The following is a 16,321-nucleotide window of genomic DNA, read 5'->3' on the forward strand; positions in this document are numbered from 1 at the left end:
TTGGTGCAAAAATATGTAGTTTTTTTTTTCACTATATGCATTTCCACGAAATTTTTGAATGCCCCACGTATGCATGGATTTACATTTTTTAAAACTGAAATAAGTTTTTATTCCATTGCCCACAAGTCTTTCGTATTATTCCTGGGAACACCTGGCAACTCTTCCTCTTCAAGTCCTCCTCCCTCTCTAGCCCCACCTCCCAGGAGCACCAGTCCAAGAGACACTCCTCCTCCTCCAGGAAGCCCACTCCCTTCCCACCAGGCTGGAGAAAGCAGAGTGGTAGACAGGAGTGCAGAGTGCGGCTGCCCTGCGCTCCCACCTGCGGGGCCTCCGCCCGAGGAGTGGGGGATGGCGAAGGCACCAGGGGTCCAAAGCGGGAACTGAGCGTCTAGGGAGCGCCTGGCGGATGCGGCAGGTGCAGCGTGAGCGAGCTACACGAGCCTGCAAGGAGGGGAAGCGCTGACTTCTAAACGCGCCACGCGCTGGGCGCTACAAATACGCCATCCTCAAAGGCGTACACGCCGGCCGCATTTGCGCGCGCCATCTGCACACCCGTGTCTACCTCCTCGTTCGCTCCCTACCTCTTTTATGGATGACACCTTCTCACTTGTCCCCAGGAAACAGCCCTGGCGCGCCGGCAGGGGCAGAGCCTTCCCCCGTTTTCTTCCTGGCGAAAAGACAAGAGAGGCGCCCGGAGGTTAAAACGTTGGAAAAGCTGATAGATAAGCCGGGAACCAGCCGGGCGTTTTAAAGAGAACCAGCGGAGGGCAATGTGCGCCCTCGAATCCCGCGGTGGCGAGCCAGCGCGAGCTCTGCGGCCTTGGGCTGGGAGGCCCTCGGGTGCTGGGCGCTGCGGCCACGCGGGCGGGAGGGCGGGTGGCTGGGTGCGCGCTGGACACGCCCCAGGGCGCACGGCCCTCGCCGGCCACCAGCTGCCCGCGGGCGGACTTGGCACGAGGCTGGGCTTGGACGCTGGGTGGCGCTGCCGGGCCGCCCCAGGCTGGACCTGTTGCGTCCAGGTCGCAACTCCGGCAGGTTTAGGGCGAAGGGGCGCTCGGCTCTCCCCGGCCGCGGAGTCCCACCCCCGGAGGCGCCCTACGCCCACCGCAGCTCCGGACTCAGGTCCCGGAGTCTCTGCCGCAGCTCGCCGCCACCGTTCTAGGCGCGACGGGTGGCGCGGGAATAAAGTTTTCCCAAACCCGGTTTGGGGAGAGGATTGGATGGGGAAGACCCTCCCAGCCCCAGACGCCACGGCGGGGGACGGTGCCCCTCTGCGGCTTCACATCCCCGCCCCCCTACTCTCAGGGTCTCTGCTGTCTGGAGGCGCCCTGGCCGGCCAGATGGGCTGACCCGTGCACCGTCCCCTCCCACCCCCGTCCCCGGCCCCAGCCCCGGTCCCTCCCCCGCCTCCCGCGCGCCCGGGCCCCAGCGTCTCCGGCCCCGCCTGCGCCGGGGTCGCTGCAGTCCCCGCGGCCGCCCGAGGCTCCCTGCCCAGGCGCCCCGGCCCTTTTCCCAGCCTGGGGAGCGCCTCGGGGCGGGGGAGCGCGGGACGGCGAGGGAGGCCGAGGCGGGGGCCCTGGGCGCCCCGGATCTGCGAGCCGGCGAGGCAGCCCCGACTCCGGGAGCCGGAACGCAGGGAAAGGCAAGGACGGGGCGCCCGGCGGAGGGGCGGGCGCCGCTCATCAGCCACGCCAGTCACGTCTGGGGCCACCCGGCTGCCTCCTTCTTCCTTTCCCCCTTTGCCTTCTCCCCCCTCCCGCGTTGGCGAGGGCAAAGTGGCCGTGGCGGCGCCATGCCCGGGCCGGAGTGAGTGCGCGCGGGCGAAAATGGCGTACATCCAGGTAAGGCTGAGGCTGGGGGGACAAGGTCCGGGCTGTGGGCTGGGGGTGCCGCGCCCCCTCGGGCTGCGAGCGCGCGCCAGGGAGGGCACCCGGCCGGGCTCCCACAAACTTGCCTCGAGAAAACGGGCGCCCCAGCGCAGGCAACCTGTGCAGCCGCGGCGGTGCGCCCCGGGAGGAGAGGCTGGGGACCCCCCCGGACCCCAGGCTAGAGGGCCCTAGGTGGACTCGGCGCGCGCGCCCTCGCCGCCTGGGGAGCGAGTGGGGGTGGGGAAGACTTTCTCCCCCTCCCCGCGCGCCCTCCCCCTGGCACCCCACCCCAGGGGAGGGGCCGCGCCAGCTGCGGTTGCCGTGGTGACGGCTCCGGCTAATTGGCCGGCGGAGCGAGCCCGAGGCTGCTGTTCCGGCCAGAAGGGACAAGGACGTCGTCTTTCCCGGGCCCTGGGTGCCCAGGGTGGGGGGCGCGCGAAGGCGAGCTCCCCCGGAATCCTGGGGCGGAAAAACTGGGGGAGGCCGAGCTGCTTGGTTAGAGACCTTTCTCCTGTGCCAGGGGGGGGGGGAGTGGCGACAGGTCAGCGCCAAGGTCACCCGGATCCGTTGAGCTGCTGCTTTCTGGGGCTGGCTCCTCCCAGCCAGGCAGAGAAGGCCAGGGGCTCCCCCGACTCCTCCACCTGTCCAGGGTGCCCGTGTGCTCACATCTTGTCCCCTCGGCCACAGCGGGGGCTCCCGGGGGACTCCCACACCCCCTCATCTTGTTCTCAGGCTCCGCAGCCTGTGGGCCTGGAAGGTGCTCTGTCCACCTGGTGCAGCCTCCCCATTCCCCTGCTGGCCCAGAGTCCTGCAGTGGCCTCCCCTACATGGAGTGGCCACGTCTCTTCTGCTCCCATTTCCTGACACCCACCGGGGGCTGAAAGTTTCCACCGTCACTCAACGCACATTTGGGTGGTTACCCACAAGGTGCGGACGGCACAGCCTCTGCCCCTCTGCCTGCACCATCCAGTCAGAGAGGGGCATTTTGAGGGCATGTCCGGTTTTCAGTGGCCACCTGCAGCACAGAGAAATCAAGTTGCCTGTCCAAGGGCACACAGCTGCTTGGCAGTCAGGATGGGACCTCAAACGCAGGATGCTTGAGGATGGCCCAGTGGTGCTGGGTCTCCTTCTAGAACAAAGTATCAACTTTGTCTGGTGCTGAGTACAAAGTACTTTTTCCCCCCAGGCCCACATGGTATCCCGTCCAACAATGCCACTCTGTAGCAAGAAGGCAGCCACAAAGGCGAGTCTGTGAGTGGGCGTGGCTGTGCCAATAAAACTTTATTTGTGGAGACCAATTTGATTTTTTCAATATATATCTTTGGCATGAATCGAGAAGTATATTTACCTTCTTTTGGTTCAACCATATAAAAATGTGCCAGTCATTCTTAGCTTGAGGCTGCGGCTGGTTCTGGCCTTTGAGCCATGGTTTCCCGACCTCTGCTTAGAATACGTCCATTCTTCTCCCACTTGCTTTCTGGCTTGAACCAGTTCTCCCCCATTAGTGTCCGGCGCAGGAGCCCGGGGCACCCAGGGTGAAGAAGGACTCTGCAGGCTGCTTCTCCTTCTCCATCTCCTTGGAGGGCTCTTCGCCCCCCAACACTCGTCATCAACCTGGGTGTTCGGAAAGCGGGTGCTCCGTGGGGGCGTGCAGTGGCCTGTCTCTGTTCCTTGTGGTTGTAGAAGGTCCTCCTCTGACCACCTGAGGCCCAGGAAATGCTTCCCTCAGTTAAGCCCGTGGACGTGCCCTCAAAGGGCATCCTAAGCATTTCAAAGCACTTTCTAATGGAGCCCCTGAGAGAACATAGCCTCTGGCGGTTTTGTGCACAGCTCTGCCTGCCGGGACAACACCTGGTGCCAGGCAGGTTCCCCTGGGGCCTTGACAAGCCCCCTGTGTTCATGAAACCACAAGGAGAGGGGGGGTGTTTTACTTTGCAGCTGGGTAGCATGTGGGCAGTATTGCTGTCTGTTGGCTCCCACCCCAGCAACACCTGCTTAGGTAGGTAGGGAGCAGCTCCCTCCATAAGAAGAAGTGAGCCAGGCTCAGGCTTCCCCCTCGCCCCGCCCCCCACTTGTCCGAGCCACATGATTGGTTGGCTGGTGGTGACGCCAGGTGAGGCCCCTCACCGCTTCCAGGTCTTGTTCTCTGTATGGTTTGAGTTTTGGTTTTGCAGAGTTGGTGATCAGTGCCTTCCACTAGGCGTTGGAGTGCCACCTGTACTATATTGATACAATGGCTTTCTATAAATAGATCCTTTTTATCCACTTAAAATTCATATGGAAAGGAAACTTTATGTTTTATGACCATAATAGGAAACCAGGATCACGAGATAGAAGCAGAAGGCAACTGGAAAAATATACACCGTGGGAATCGTGCCACTTTATTAAATTCTAGCTGGAAGTGGTTTTCTCCAAGGCTCCCAGCTCCGGTCTGCCTTCTTTGTTTAAAAGGCAGGGAGCGGCCGGCGCCGCGGCTCACTAGGCTAATCCTCCACCTGCAGCGCCGGCACCCCAGGTTCTAGTCCCGGTTGGGGCGCCGGATTCTGTCCCAGTTGCTCCTCTTCCAGTCCAGCTCTCTGTTGTGGCCCGAGAGGGCAGTGGAGGATGGCTCAGGTGCTTGGGCGCCTGTACCCGCGTGGGAGACCAGGATGAAGCACCTGGCTCCTGGCTTTGGATCGGCGTAGTTCCGGCTGTAGCGGCCATTTGAGGGGGTGAACCAACGGAAGGAAGACCTTTCTCTCTGTCTCTCTCACTGTCTAACTCTGCCTGTCAAAAAAAAAAAAAAAAAAAAAAAAAAAAAAAAAAAAAAAAGGCAGGGAGCAAGGTTGGAACCACATTAACATTAACATGCAATGGTACTCAGGCTTCCTGGTTCCCAGCTCTGAGTTATAGTCCCACAGGGCTGAGTCCTAGCTAGGAGACAGGACTCCTAACTTACCTGGTTGATGGGGGCCTTGCAGCACGCTTTGTAGAGGAGGAGGAGGAAGAGGGGAGGAGTTGGGGAGGGAGGAGGCCCCCTCCCATCTTCACGAGCCCTACATCATGGCTTTCTTTTGGATTTCTCCCACTTGTGGGTGGACATGTGAAACTCCCCGCCATCCCCATTGGAGCGCAGTGGGAAGGTAGGGCCTCCGTGGGGGGGCCATGGCGTCCGTGCCTGCCTGCGATGCTGCCTCACTGTGTCCTTCTGGGGTGGCCCCATGGCTGGCTCCGTCGGGGAAGCCTTGGGCTCGTCTTCAAGTGTGGCTGCGTTGGACAGCACGACTGTGTGTCCCCCGCTCTGATTCACAACAGCATACGGTGCAAAGCACATCGCGATGCTAAAGTTTCCCATTTACTCGGTGTTGGTTAACCGGGAAGCTACCAGCAGCCTTGGTAATAGCAACACCTTGTTAGCAAGTCAGCTCCCTTCGCAGGATGGTAAGTGAAAAGCTGCTGGCTTTTTTTTTTTTTTTTTCTTTTGTGAGTTGCTGGAATATTGCTAAACTGGTCTTGTCTCTCTCTTTCTGTAACCCCTTCGCCCCCTTGCGCCCCCGGCCTCATCGCGATCTCTAAAAGGGCAGCTGGAGCCATTAAACGAGGTGGGTTCCTGGAGGGGGGGTGGTCTGCCCGGGCTTTGAATTAAGCAATGTCTGGCTGTCATTTGGAGGTCTTCCGTGGGGGCCGTGGGGGTGTGGAGCGTTAGACAATAACTGGGTGGCAATGATGGCACAGGGTCCATTTCTTTCTACCGAAAGGAAGCCCTCAAGAAAAGCCCCCCCATTGGTAGCACAGGGTACCCTCCCCACCCCGGCTTATCCTGTCTGATTATCGCTGTTTGCTGTCATGTCAGTGAGATTTTTTTAAAAAAATTTTTTTTCCTTGCTTTCCAAAAGATAAAGTAATATTCATTGTGTTTTGGGAACATATTGTCTAGCCCTCCTGTTGTTGTATAAACCACCCACATGGCGGGAGAGAGGCTCGCATAAACTATAAATTACCTGCAAATGTTTTGCTTGCTATTAACGGCTCCAGCGACTTGGTGTTTGCCATCTTTGTACCTGCAGTGGGTAAATAGACATGGAAAACATTTTGTTCTAAGTGTTCGGCCGCGGAGACGCGCCTCCTGCGGGTCTTCATCTCTCAGCCTGGGTCGACTGCTTGTAATTTGGGGTGTTGTCTCTTCTCTCCCTCCTCTCCCCACTGCCCGCCCGCCCACCCCCGTGGCCTCAGGGTTTTCTTTCCAGAATCTCTGATCTGCTGCTGTGCAGGTGGACCTGCAGGCACTGCTGTGAGAAGTGCTGTGCGTCCAGCTGCTGCCAGTCAAGTGAGGATGAAGTGGAAATTCTGGGACCTTTTCCCGCGCAGACCCCGCCCTGGCTGTAAGTCAAACTGCACCACGACCCGTCTCCACCGCTTTCCGGTCTGCGTGCTCCCTGAGTCGGGGGGTCCCCTGGGCAGCGGCGGCGGCGGGATTTGGTGGACGAGGGTGGGGACGGTGAGTTGCCATGGGCATCCTTGCCGCAGGTGGGGGCTGTGAGCTGTGGCCCTCTTGTTGCTTGGCAAGGCTGGTGAGACCAGCTGGTGGCGGAGATTCTAACGTCGATAGTTTGACGTTGGGGCTTGAGGGACGCGAGCTGCGTGTGGTGGCCCTGTAGGGGCACCTTTAATCAACACTGGGTATCATCTCAGGTGGACAGAGAGGTCTGTGTGCATCAGGCTTCTGCAAGGGATGACCAGATTCTAGGGGTTTGCATCCAAGCCAGCATCACCAGTGGCCTGCACCTGCTAGATGCTGAGTGGATATTTGTTCCTGGACTGGTGGGTGGGATGAACAAACAAACAAGGGCTTTTTTTTTTTTTTTTTTTTTTTTTGCTGGTCTGCACAAGAACTTCAGAAGCAGGGGAGCAGGAAAGCACCCCCCGGCTCCATCCTGGCCTCCAACGCTGTTTATGTTCTCTTTGGCATCTTTCATTTTATTTCCAATTTGCTCTCCTCCCGCGCCTGCATACAGCATCTCCATCTGCCAGTCGCTCGGATATTTTGGGAACGCAGCTTTGAAGCTTCTCAGCCACGTGTCTGGTCCATCTCTCCACGGCTGGGAGAGGAATGTGGTCAGAGTTCCGGGGGAAGAGTCCCATCAGGCCGGGGCTGGGCAGGGACTGGCAATCGCTGGGTGCGATCTCTCTTGGCTGAAGCACCCCCAGCTGGAGCTGTCACAGCTCAACCCGTGGGCTGTGATTCCAGAAGTTCTGGTGCCAGGTCTTTCCTTCTAAGTCGGAGGTTGTGCCACACTCTTCTCGCTTCTGCAAGCATCCAGGGTGTCCATAGCAAAGTGAATCAGGGTCAGGTTATGGGAGTTCAGATCCAATTTCTACTCCCATTTTCTGGGTCATTGACCTTGGACAAGTGGTGTGATCTCTGTCCCTCTATGTCCTCTCTGTGAAATGGGATGATAAAAAGAATGGTATTTGTCTCATAGGGTTGCTGTTGGAGGGATTCAATGAGTGTGAGTGTGGAAAAGTGTGAGGATCCTCAAAAAGTTCATGGGAAATGTGTGCCAGGCAGAAACTGCGTGGATTTTAAAAATTTGCACCAGAATATACTTTATCTTTGAATTCTATTTTCCACGAACTTTTACAATTTTTATGTATTTTTTTATTTGAGAGAGAGACAGAGAGGAGAGCTCTTCTACCTGCCAGGTCACTCCCCAAATGCCAGCAACAGCCAGGGCTGGGCCAGTCTAAAGCCAGGAGCCCCCAAGTCCGTCCAGTTCTCCCATGTGGGTGGCAGGTACTTGAGTCCTCACCTGCTGCCCCCCAGGTGTGCCTTTGCAGGAAGCTAGACTCGGGAGTGGAGCCAGAACTTGAACCCAGGCTGTCTAATATATGAAATGGACATTCCAAGTGGCATCTTAATGGCTACACCGACTACCCACCCCTCTGCTCAGATACTCTGCCCCTGGCGTCTGTGAGAGATTGACTCTAGGGCCCCTGCCGATCCCCAGATCCCTTACCTAAACTGTCATGTTCCCTAGAACCTACGCACTTGCTCCTGTATACCGCACATCACCCCCAGGTCATTAGAATCCCCAGTGCAGTGTGAATGCTAAGGGGATAGCTGTTTGCCTGTTTTGTTTAGGAAATAATGCCAAGAAGCAAAATCCATACTACAGATGCATGTTTTACCTTGGAGTGTTTTCAACCTGAGATTGCGGACACAGAACCTGCAAGCAGGGAGGGCTGGGCGTGCTTCAGCGAGCTGGACCCCTGCATCCTGCTTACCCTAGTTTGGGCTCGGTTGGCTCATCTGTAAAGTGGGAGTAGTAGAAGCATGTATAGGATTGTTACAAAGTAAACGAGATGTGTACGCAAGGCGCTTAGCGCAGCAGGAAGGAGTCTGTGAGATTCGTTTTCTCTTTACTTGGTAGCAATAGAGATTAACCGGATGAGAAGCCCGCGTTAAGGAACACTTCCATTATTCCTCAGATGAAGCTTGACTCCTACAGGTGTATGGAGATTGGGGATATTTGGTAAAACCGACTCATGGACCAAGAGCTGATTACCAGGGCTGCGGCTGTGGTGCAGTGAGCTCTAGTTGGTTGGTTTCTTTGAACAGAGCTAGATTTGTTGAACACATGGCCAGACTATAGCAGGCAGGCGGGTCAGGTGGGGACTGACCACCTTGTGCAGTAGGGTAAACAGCTGCTTGCAGCGCCGCCATCCCATGTGGGCACCGGTTCGAGTCCTGGCTGCTCTGCTTCCAGTCCAGCTCCCTGCTAATGTGCCTGGGAAGGCAGCAGAGGATGGCCCAAGTACTGAGGATCCTGCCACCCAGTGGAACACAAGGATGAAGCTCCTGGCTTCAGCCTGGCCCAGCCCTGGCTGTCACAGTCATTTGGGGAGTGAACCAGTGAATAGAAGATCTGTCTCTCTCTCTCCCTCTCCCTTTCCCTCTCCCTCTCCCTCTCCCCCCCCCCCTTGCTCTGCCCTTCAAATACACAAACAAATACATCTTTTTTTAAAAAAGGAAGAGAATTACCATTTGTCAGTACCGCATGTGGCAGAGGTTGGTTGAGCCCATGTGCTGTCTTTAAAACCATGCTCACAAGAACGCCAGCTCCCTGAGGGTGGAACTTTTTGTGTGTCTTGTTTACTCAAACAGTTGTCGATTGGCTGACCAACCTACAGGCTGAAATGGAATGTTGAAAGTGCCAATCAGCCAATGAGAAGGTAGTCTCAGTTCTTTGCTGTTTTTCCTCGAGTACACACCGAGTGCCTTGTGACATGCACAGAGCCAGATAGGGTCCTGTTACCACGCCCAGGGCATTTGGAATCTTGTCTAGGAGATAAGGCAAGTCTGCAAGTCCAGTTACCCTCCAGAGTAGCCATCTGCACCCTGTGTACATAGGCGACAGTTTTGCTTGAGTCTTGTTATGGGAAAACTTCAGGTATAGCTGGATCCGGGGGCTCAAATGATATCTTGTGCCTCTGTGCCTCTGTTTCTTCTGTATTTGCTTCATTCTTTTTTTTTTTTAAGATTTATTTATTTATTTGAAAGTCAGAGTTACACAGAGAAAGAAGGAGAGGCAGAGAGAGGTTTCCATCTGCTGGTTCACTCCCCAGTTGGCCACAATGGCCAGATTTATGCCAATCTGAAGCCAGGAGCCAGGAGTTTCTTCCAGGTCTCCCATGCAGATGCAGGAGCCCAAGGACCTGGGCCATCTTCTACTGCTTTCCCAGGCCATAGCAGAGAGCTGGATGGGAAGTGGAGCAGCAGGTCTTGAACCGGCGCCCATATGGGATGCCAGCACTGCAGGCCAGGGTGTTAACCGACTGTGCCACAGCGCCGGCCCCAGCTTCATTCTTAAGCTTGCTCTCTGCATGGGGCAACACTAAGCTCACATCTTACCATCTTCACAACAAAACACCCAGGCAAGGCTCTCATCATCCGCCTGCGGTCATGTCCCTGGCACTAGGCGCCATCACTGTGCCTTGGAGATAATGGTCCTAGGATCATGTTGGGTTTCCTGCTCACCGGGAACCGTGGCGAGGTCACCTTCCCCTGAAACCCCTGAGCTAAGCTGGTGGACTGCGGGCCGAGTGAGCATTTCCTGTGAAGGGCCGTGTGGCTTTGGTCACCTCTGCTGGCTGGGGCGGTGTCAGAGGGCAGCAGCCTTGGGTAATGTGCAGAAGAGTGGATGCGCTGTGTCAGTAGCACTTGGTTCACGAGAGCAGACAGTGGATTTGGCTCCAGAGCTGGCCGGCTCCTGTAGGAGACAGCTTGGGTGCTGTGACCCACAGGAGGGAACGGGCCCCAGGTGGGTAAATCCGCAGGTGCACAGGCCGTGGAAAACCTGCAGGCTCAGGGGGAGGGGAGGGGAGTAGTGTCAGAGCATGGATGCCCGAGGAAGGACCTGGGATTTCCTTCCGTGCCACTGGAGACTCCTGCTGGACACTGAGAAAAACGGAGTCAGGTACCTGTTCGCCCCCAGGGTCACAGGCTCTCTGTTTTGGTTTGACAGCTGCCGCTTTGTGCAAGTAGAGGATCCTTTCCTTTTCAGGGATCTAGGGGTTGGGTTTTTGTTTTGTCACCTGCAGAGAAGTGGCCTCGGGCCAGGTAACTGCAGGTGGCACCAGTCACATGGTGGCCAATTTGAATACTACCACCCAGGGTTGTGCAGTCTACAACCTGAACAGCTGTATGTGACCTTCGTGCTTTCCGTGATGATCCACGTCTCCCTTGAACTCCAGGCTCAACCCATTTTTGGCATTCAACATGATGCAAAATGGTAAGAGAAAGCTGTAAAAGAGAGGCACATTCATCAGTCAAAAAGCAAATGTACAGCTTGTGTTTTCTCCAGATTTATTTACCAAGTGGGCAGCTGCATGTTATCAAACAGGCAGGAGTAGAAATGCCACAGGCTTAGCAGCTTCCTTCCTACTGTGGCCTCTGAGCCTAGACCCTGGGACTTGCCTCTGTGGACTGGCATGTGGCAGGCGAGCTGGCCTTTGTGTATGCGCTGTGTGTCACCTTTGGATGGTCACCTGTGCTCATGGCTTATGGGCCCCAGCTTCCCATGGCTGGGCTAGGCCAGGTGGAGAAGGTCAGGGAGATGGAACAGTGTGGGTTTTTTTTTTTTTTTGGCAGGGGGCAATGCCAGAAAGACCCTTGAAGAGTGAAGTAAGCTGAGTCTTTGGTTTGTCCAGCAAGTGTATTTTTTAAAGATTTATTTGAAAGTCAGAGTTACACAGAGAGAGGAGGAGCACAGAGAGAGAGAGAGAGAGAGAGGTCTTCCATCTGCTGGTTCACTCCCCAGTTGACCACAATGGCCAGAGCTGTGCTGATCTGAAGCCAGGAGCCAGGAGCTTCTTCCAGGTCTCCCATGTGGGTGCAGGGGCCCAAGGACTTGGGCCACCTTCTCCTGCTTTCCCAGGCCACAGCATAGAGCTGGAAAGGAAGAGGAGCAGCTGGGACTAGAACCGGCGCCCATATGGGATGCCGGCACTGCAGGCGGTGGCTTTATCCGCCATGCCACAGCACGGACCCTAAAGCATGTGTTGAGGCCCTACTGTGTGCCGAGCTCCTGCAAGTCTTGCAGGGGCCACCAGCTCAGCAATGTGGCACTCACTGTCTGGGTTTTGCAGTGTTGGGGTTCTATGCAAGTATCAACAGAGGTGCAGCTTGGTTACCCATCATCCCCCCTAACCCACCCTGGGGCTGCCACTGAGCGTCTTTGAGTAGAGTGGAGGTGGTTGGAATGAGATGGCTCACACCCTGCCCGGCACATAGTAGGTACTCAGCACCTAGTACCTTTGATCATCGTAGGTGCAGATCCTACCAATAAGAACCATATGCTGGTGTGAGAGGAGGGGCAAGACCTGCACTCTGGCAACTGTGACACCAAATAGACAAGAACCATGGGGCGGGTCCATTCACTCATTCACCACCAAGAGACATGTGGAACACCCCCAGCAGGCTAGGGCTGAGGTGCGCTGCGGTGAACACTCCTAAGGTTCAGTGTCAACCGCAGAAGGGAAGCGAGCTGCAGTCCAAGATGAGTTATATGCATTGTGGAGGGTTAAGACAAGCAGCCGCAGAGAGGGGCTGATGGCGACGGAGGAGGCGATGGGGATGGGGTGGGGCCTCTCTGCGCAGGTGCCCCGGAAGCAGAACCTGAGTGATGGGAAGGAACCAGGTTGGGCAACGGCACAGGAACAGCATGAGCTGGCACAGCTGGGGGACAGGGGCCTGGTGGCCACGCAGGAGGCTTCGTGACCCATGTCTGGGAGCTCCGGATGACAGTGGCCCTCGGGCGCCTGGGGAAGGCCAGGGGGACTTGGTAGTGAAGTGTGGCAGCTGGGAAGGTGCCCCTGCAGAGGGGTGGGGCGCAGGGGGCATCTCGCCGTGGTCCTGCCTCCCTTGGAGGAGAGAGTGTGACCCCATGCCGCTCGCTGTCTCCCTACCACTTCTGCCCCTCACGTCTCACCGGCTGCCTCCACCACCAATAGGCGAGGAGCAGGGAGCCAGCAAAGGTCTCACTTCTGCCCGACAGCAAACCTGGTCTTGTCCTGGCTGTGACCCTGCCCTTGCTCGGAAGAACACAGAAGGCATCTGAAGACCGCGTAGGATTCTGAGCTTGCATTTTTCAGGATGAGTTTCCCTGCAGGTTTAAATGTCCAGTTGGGGGAGCAGTCTGGGAGACCCAGCCCACAGCCTCTCCTCCTTTCTCCCCCTCCCTGGCACCCTTCCCTGGCTGTGTGAGCATTGGGGGATCTTAAAGCCCGCCTCTGTTATAAAGAATATCAGCCACAATGTGTTGCACCTGCTCTACCCCACACAGTGCCAGTGTGCGCTCATTCGTGTTTCCGGCAGCCGGGGAAGGTGGATTCCCTGTCCGCACTCCCACTGCTTCCCTGGGAGGGCACTGAGTCATGGCCGCCATTCCTTCGCATCGAGCCGCCATCCTCCAATCATTGATTCTCAGCTGCAGCCCTGCCACTCAGAAGAACCCTTGAGTGACACCTGTTATGGGGATATTTCTGAAAGATGTTACATCTTTTCAAGACGCGGTGACAGGTGACTTAGCTGGACACCCTGGCCGAAAGCTGCTTGCTGGAGTGTGGAGGCCAGTAAACAACCCCGCAGTCCATTCCAGACTGAAGCCTGACAGGGCTCTGTCTTCACTTACTCAAAGTGGCGCCCCCACGTGGCAGCAACCTAACATTGCACAGCCCTCCACCCAACCCCAGCTTTTGACAGTGTGCGAATCCTTTAACAGATTGTTGAAAACGGGGGTGGGGGGGGGACTAATCCTTCAAGGCATTTCACATTTTGTACAAAACATAAGACTTCGTGGAGAGTTTAAGGATTCCCGTGCTAATTCTTTATTGTTAAAGGTTTATTTTTATTTCTTTGAAAGGCAGAAGGGAAAGAGGGAGAGATTTTCTGTCTTTCCCTGCACAGATGGTTGCAGTGGAGCTGGGCCAGGCTGACACCAGGAGCCTGGGACTCTATGCGGGTCTCCCATGTGGGTGGCAGGGGCCCAGGGACTTGGGCCATCATCTGCTGCCCTTCCAGGCACATTAGCACAGACCCGGAGGGGAAGAGGAGCAGCCAGGACTCGAACCAGCGTTCATGTGGGATGCGGCGCTGTAGGCAGTGACTCCACCCGCTGTGCCGCAGCGCTAAGCCCCACATTGTCTCAAATGGACATTGTTGGAAGTTGTAGGACATGGGCCCGAGCACAGTGTCCTTGTGGGTTGCACCTTCCTAGGGACCAAGAGGCCAGGCCCTGGGGTTCCCTTGACAGCCACTGAGGCCTCCCCTTCTCCTTCAGGATGGCCAGCCGGAGCAGTGACAAGGACGGTGACTCTGTCCACACGGCCAGTGATGTCCCCCTGACCCCACGGACCAACTCCCCGGATGGGAGACGCTCATCCTCAGACACATCCAAGTCCACGTACAGCCTGACCCGGAGGATCTCAAGTAAGCCCTCTGCTGGGGCCCTGGGGCCCTGGCTGCTTCTCCAAGACCGGTGGTGTCCTGGGGGAGGGGTAACCGTGAGGGGCGGGGCTGTTGCTGGGGAGGAGGAGGCGAGGTTTCTGCCTTCACTGATAACCATTTTGATCACCTTGACATCGTTTGTCATCACTGTCACATACAGAGGATTGGACATGGACCAATGTCGCTCTGACGCAGCTGATACTGTGCCTGGGGAGTTACACAGGGCAGGGTGGAGACTGTGGCTAACCGGACCTTTATGGCTGCTACCCAGCCCCAGCCCTGTGTATTGGGGATCTAGGGTGGCCCTGTCTTTCTAGAGAGAAACTCACGACCTGGGTTTTTGTATCATGTTCCCTTGCTTTTGTACCTAAACAAAATGTATTTAGGGGTCACATTTGGGGTCCTAGGTGATTTGGGTGGAGAGGAGAAAGGAGCTGGTGGGCACCCAATCAGAGCTGGTGCCCGACCAGAAGGGCTGCTAGTATAAAATACACGCTGAACTTTGAAGATAGCGTGGGAGAGGAAAGAGAACTTCGATCGGCTTCCTCAAACGTTCTGTTGGTTACTTGTCCAAGTGGTAGCCTTTGGGATATACAGCCAGACTTCAGAAAGTTGCTGGAAAATACAATTAAAAGAAGAATTCATTTTCAAGCAAAGCATTTTGCAATCCAGACGTTGTTATCACAATATTTTCCAGGAACTTTTGGAAGATCCCCTTATTAAAAGGTTCTCTGACCCAAGGGATCGGGCAGATGAATGGCTTCGCACACTCGGTCCCTTCAGAACAGCAGCAGTCCGGGATGTGGGTGACAGCGATGTCCACCTCTCGCAGAACAAATACTCCTGGGGTGCCCCCCGCCCTCTGTATCCTCGGATCCACACAGCTGGAAAGTCGCACCTGTGCTGAACACGCACAAATCTTCTTCCTTGTCACTGTTCCCTAAGCAGTAAATGTGACAATGGCCCACGTAGCATTTACATGGCGTAGGCACCATAAGGACCCTAGAGGTGATTGACAGCCTGTGATGTGTGGGTTCTGAGGAAATGCTAGCCCTCCCCCATTTTTTAAAAAAGATTTTATTTATTTATTTGAGAGGTAGGGCTACAGAAAGAGAAAGAGACAGAGAGAAAGGTCTTCCATCCTCTGGTTCACACCCCAGATGGCCGCAACAGCCAGAGTTGGGCCAATCCAAAGCCAGGAGCTTCTTCTGGGTTTCCCATGCAGGTGCAGGGGCCCAAGGACTTGGGCCATCTTCTAGTGCTTTCCCAGGCCATAGCAGGAAACCGGATAGGAAGAGGAGCAGCCGGGACTAGAACCAGTGCCCATATGGGATGCCAGCGCTGCAGGCAGAGGCTTAACCTACTAAGCCAAGGCACTGGCCACAGCCTCTCCCCCCTCCCCTGCCCCCGCCTTTTCTGTCAGGACCTGGAGAGTCGAGTGTGGGCAGGTTTTGGTATACTCTGGAGTCCTGGAACCAGACCCCCAGTGGATACAGAGAGGCAAGTCTATTTCAAAGCGTGGCGAGCCCAAGAAGCATAGGGAACAATGGGAGGGTCTGTGACCACATGGCCAGGCTTGTCCCAGCGTGGCCGGCCTGTCCCAGCATGGCCAGGCCCATCCCAGAGTGGCCAGGCTCATCTCAGTGTAGCCGGGCTTGTCCGTCCCAGAGTGGCCAGGCTCATCAGCGTGGCCGGGCCCGTCCCAACGCGGCCCTGTTCACTGTTATTTCTGGCCATTGCCTAGGTCTGGAGTCGAGACGCCCCAGCTCCCCGCTCATCGACATCAAACCCATTGAGTTCGGCGTGCTCAGCGCCAAGAAGGAGCCCATCCAGCCCTCGGTGCTCAGACGGACCTATGCCCCCGACGACTATTTCCGGAAGTTCGAGCCCCGGCTCTACTCGCTGGACTCCAGCAGTGACGACGTGGACTCCCTGACGGACGAGGAGATCCTGTCCAAGTACCAGCTGGGCATGCTGCACTTCAGCACCCAGTACGACCTGCTGCATAACCACCTCACCGTGAGGGTGATCGAAGCCCGGGACCTGCCACCCCCCATCTCCCATGACGGCTCGCGCCAGGACATGGCGCACTCCAACCCCTACGTCAAGATCTGCCTCCTGCCCGACCAGAAGAACTCGAAGCAGACGGGGGTCAAGCGCAAGACGCAGAAGCCCGTGTTCGAGGAGCGCTACACCTTCGACATCCCCTTCCTGGAAGCCCAGAGGAGGACCCTGCTGCTCACCGTGGTGGATTTCGACAAGTTCTCGCGCCACTGTGTCATCGGCAAAGTGTCCGTGCCCTTGTGCGAAGTTGACCTGGTGAAGGGCGGGCACTGGTGGAAGGCGCTGATCCCCAGCTCCCAGGTAAGTGCTGGGCTGGCCACATCTCCTCCTGGGAGCCCAAGAGAAAGAGGGTGATTTCTATCTTTCTTCTACTATTGAAACAGCATGTTGGGGGAGGGGGATG

At 56.5% G+C, this 16,321-nt stretch overlaps 1 protein-coding gene across 1 annotated transcript in view; it reads left to right on the forward strand.

The window, feature by feature from the left end:
- Positions 1 to 1,683: 1,683 nt before the first annotated feature.
- The window catches only part of SYT17 (synaptotagmin 17), a 70,624-nt gene continuing 55,986 nt past the window's right edge, over positions 1,684 to 16,321 (forward strand). Inside the window, exons 1-5 of the mRNA XM_062179977.1 lie at positions 1,684 to 1,841; positions 5,432 to 5,449; positions 6,081 to 6,229; positions 13,688 to 13,836; positions 15,599 to 16,218. Coding sequence (XP_062035961.1) covers positions 1,827 to 1,841; positions 5,432 to 5,449; positions 6,081 to 6,229; positions 13,688 to 13,836; positions 15,599 to 16,218 — 951 coding nt within the window. The 5' untranslated portion in view covers positions 1,684 to 1,826. The remainder of the gene's footprint in view (positions 1,842 to 5,431; positions 5,450 to 6,080; positions 6,230 to 13,687; positions 13,837 to 15,598; positions 16,219 to 16,321) is intronic.

Source organism: Lepus europaeus, chromosome 21 (assembly GCF_033115175.1).
Source record: "Lepus europaeus isolate LE1 chromosome 21, mLepTim1.pri, whole genome shotgun sequence".
Lineage (NCBI taxonomy): Eukaryota > Metazoa > Chordata > Mammalia > Lagomorpha > Leporidae > Lepus > Lepus europaeus.